Source organism: Diachasma alloeum, unplaced genomic scaffold (assembly GCF_001412515.2).
Source record: "Diachasma alloeum isolate Michigan unplaced genomic scaffold, Dall2.0 Dall_scaffold_00540, whole genome shotgun sequence".
Taxonomy (NCBI): domain Eukaryota; kingdom Metazoa; phylum Arthropoda; class Insecta; order Hymenoptera; family Braconidae; genus Diachasma; species Diachasma alloeum.
In genome coordinates this window covers 76,838-79,407 of record NW_021680672.1, presented here as the reverse complement: position 1 = coordinate 79,407, position 2,570 = coordinate 76,838, and the positions used below count along the sequence as shown (strand labels likewise).

Below are 2,570 nucleotides of genomic sequence, written 5' to 3'. Positions count from 1 at the left end.
CCCCCGAAACTATGCGATTCCAACGGCAGAGTTTGCAGCAAGGGAACCCCTGATGCCGGTGGGATGGATGGGGCATGTACCAGAAGGACGTGTTCCAGGGTCTTGGAATACAGACAGATATTTCTAAGTTTAATGCTACAGGGGGAGAGGACTGAAACAGACTCAACAGCTGTCTCTCTCATTTGTTATGCACGCAGATGGCAGAATTGTTGGGGGGAACTCACTTGAGGCCGGCGATTATCTCCATCGCCGAGTTGAAGTTGCCGGTGTTCCAGCAGGTCTGGGCGACTCGCAATAGGCACGAGAGAAATGCCTGCCGCTCCTCGATTGTCGAGCCACTTGTTATTGTGTGGGTTACCCATGAGCTCACCTGAAACCGGGAAATTTCCAGTGAAACATTCGCTGTGGTGATGTCATTATTAATCTATTTGAGAATTTGTTTAGGTTTGAGTACTGGATTACCGAAATGGATGAGAATATTTTTTTTAGTGTAATAATTTGGATATAATATAATATATATAATTATATAATTAATATTACTATTAATATAAATAATAATATACGTTAATATAATTATATTATTATTAATATATAATAATATAATAATATTATATTATTATTTATATTAATATTTATATTAATTATTTAATTAATTTTATTACAATTATTAATTATAATTATAAATAATTTTTTTATCAATATAAAATTTAAAAAACAATTTGCATAAAATAAATAATAATTTTTCTGGAACAACTTTAGCCAGTTTTACGGCAACAATTATCCATCTCAGGACATTATTTAAATTTTCAACACGAGATTTTCTATTCCTGGAAATAAACCTTCTTTCAGAATATTTTTTTCACTGTAATAATTACGATAAAATTTAAAAAAATGTCTCATAATTTTGCAAGCAAAAAATCGTTGAATTCCCGTAAGACCACTGGAAGCTAATTCTCATCTGCTCTATTTGAAAGTTGTGTATCTCAATCGATCCAATCAATTGACCCGAAGGGGAAGAGTCCTAAGAGGAAAAATACAGAGCTCTTTCAGACCCAGTCGCTTTCAATCGCAGACTCCTCAAAGACCTCAATTCGTTCATCTGTCAAACTGAAACCTCCGGCAGGATTACTCCGAGTCGCAAACTCTCTCCCGGCTATTTATGAGAGGAATCTCACCTCTATTTGGGTTTGATTGATCCAGACGACTTTGATTTTAAGGAATAATAATGAGCTAAAGGCGAAGTTACCCTCAGAAAAAAATCAAGGGGAAAATTATTCGAATCAATTGAACAATTTTCACTGATTAAAAAAATTCATTCATTTCAAACAAATAAATTGTTTTCTTGAATCTAATAAAAATGTTGTTCGACATTAATAAATAATCGTTTGATGTAATTAAATCCTTCCGGTTGAAATGAGATTCGAAATAGTGTACCTCATTAAATCGATTGATGAGGATCTGCACAGAGAGGGCGGAGGTCGCGCCACCCAGCCACAGTGCCTCCTCATCTGTCTGGGTTGAGCTGTTGACAGTGCTGGGTGACTCCCTCGACTGATGTTGCTGATGCGCTGTCGGCGACGGTGGCGGTTTTTTAGTTGATTTAGGGTGTGATGTTAAATCTTGAGCCACGTGCCTCAGATACTCGCACGGCTGCACCTGATAGAACAACTGATACTCGCTCTCTGTCAAACGGAGAGCCACCTCCTCGGGGAAGTGCAGCAGCTTGTGCAAATCCTCCAGCTCCTCAGAGCTCCGAGGCTGCTGCGGCTGCGGCCGTTTCTCCAGCTCTGTAACATGTGTAATCGAAAATGTTTCTTTAATATTTATGACAATTGAAATAATTTATCATTTATTAAAATTCTTAATTGGATTATTAATTGGCTGGAACATTAATTAAGTCAAAGTGGCAGATGATATACATTTAATAATATTTAGGGATATTATAGTAAATAGTTGAAACATTAGTTGATTAATTTTTCAATAATTTTTCAATTGAAGAAATAGAATAAATATATTCTCAATTTAGAAAATTATATAAATTTTGTTTTAAAAAATGAAACAAAGTAAATAATAATAATAATAATAAATTGATCATAATATTATTTTTATAATTAATAATAACAATAATACTATTATTATTATTATTATTAATAGTATTATTAATTAATTATTAATAATAATAATAGTATTATTATTATTATTATTATTATTATTATTATTATTATTATTATTGATAATTTGTTTTTGGTATGAATTCCAAAAACAAAATTGAAATTTAAAATTGAGAGGTAAAAAATTGTTATTAAAATCATGAAATTTCAACTGAAACCTAGAAACTTTTTTTTTTCATCAGACAACCGTGAATATTCAATACTCTTGATATTGCGGAACGTGATTAAACATCTTTAATATCGCGGATCACACCGATTCAATCGCCATTGAATAAAACATGAAAAAAGTTTAATAAAATGTTCGTTTCCTTGGAAAAGTTCAATTGAGTAAAAAAATACGAGAGATAAAGAGGATACGACTCGTGACCTGGTTTCATAAACGCCAAGGAGTGGAGGATC

At 32.9% G+C, this 2,570-nt stretch overlaps 1 protein-coding gene across 1 annotated transcript in view; it reads right to left on the bottom strand.

Moving 5' to 3' along the window:
• LOC107042958 (1-phosphatidylinositol 4,5-bisphosphate phosphodiesterase epsilon-1) overlaps positions 1 to 1,782 on the bottom strand; it is a 23,032-nt gene extending 21,250 nt beyond the window's left edge. Inside the window, exons 1-2 of the mRNA XM_029126455.1 lie at positions 1,435 to 1,782; positions 225 to 370 (exon numbers count right to left, since the gene is read on the bottom strand). Of these exons, the coding sequence (XP_028982288.1) occupies positions 225 to 247 (23 nt within the window). The 5' untranslated portion in view covers positions 248 to 370; positions 1,435 to 1,782. The remainder of the gene's footprint in view (positions 1 to 224; positions 371 to 1,434) is intronic.
• Positions 1,783 to 2,570: the final 788 nt, after the last annotated feature.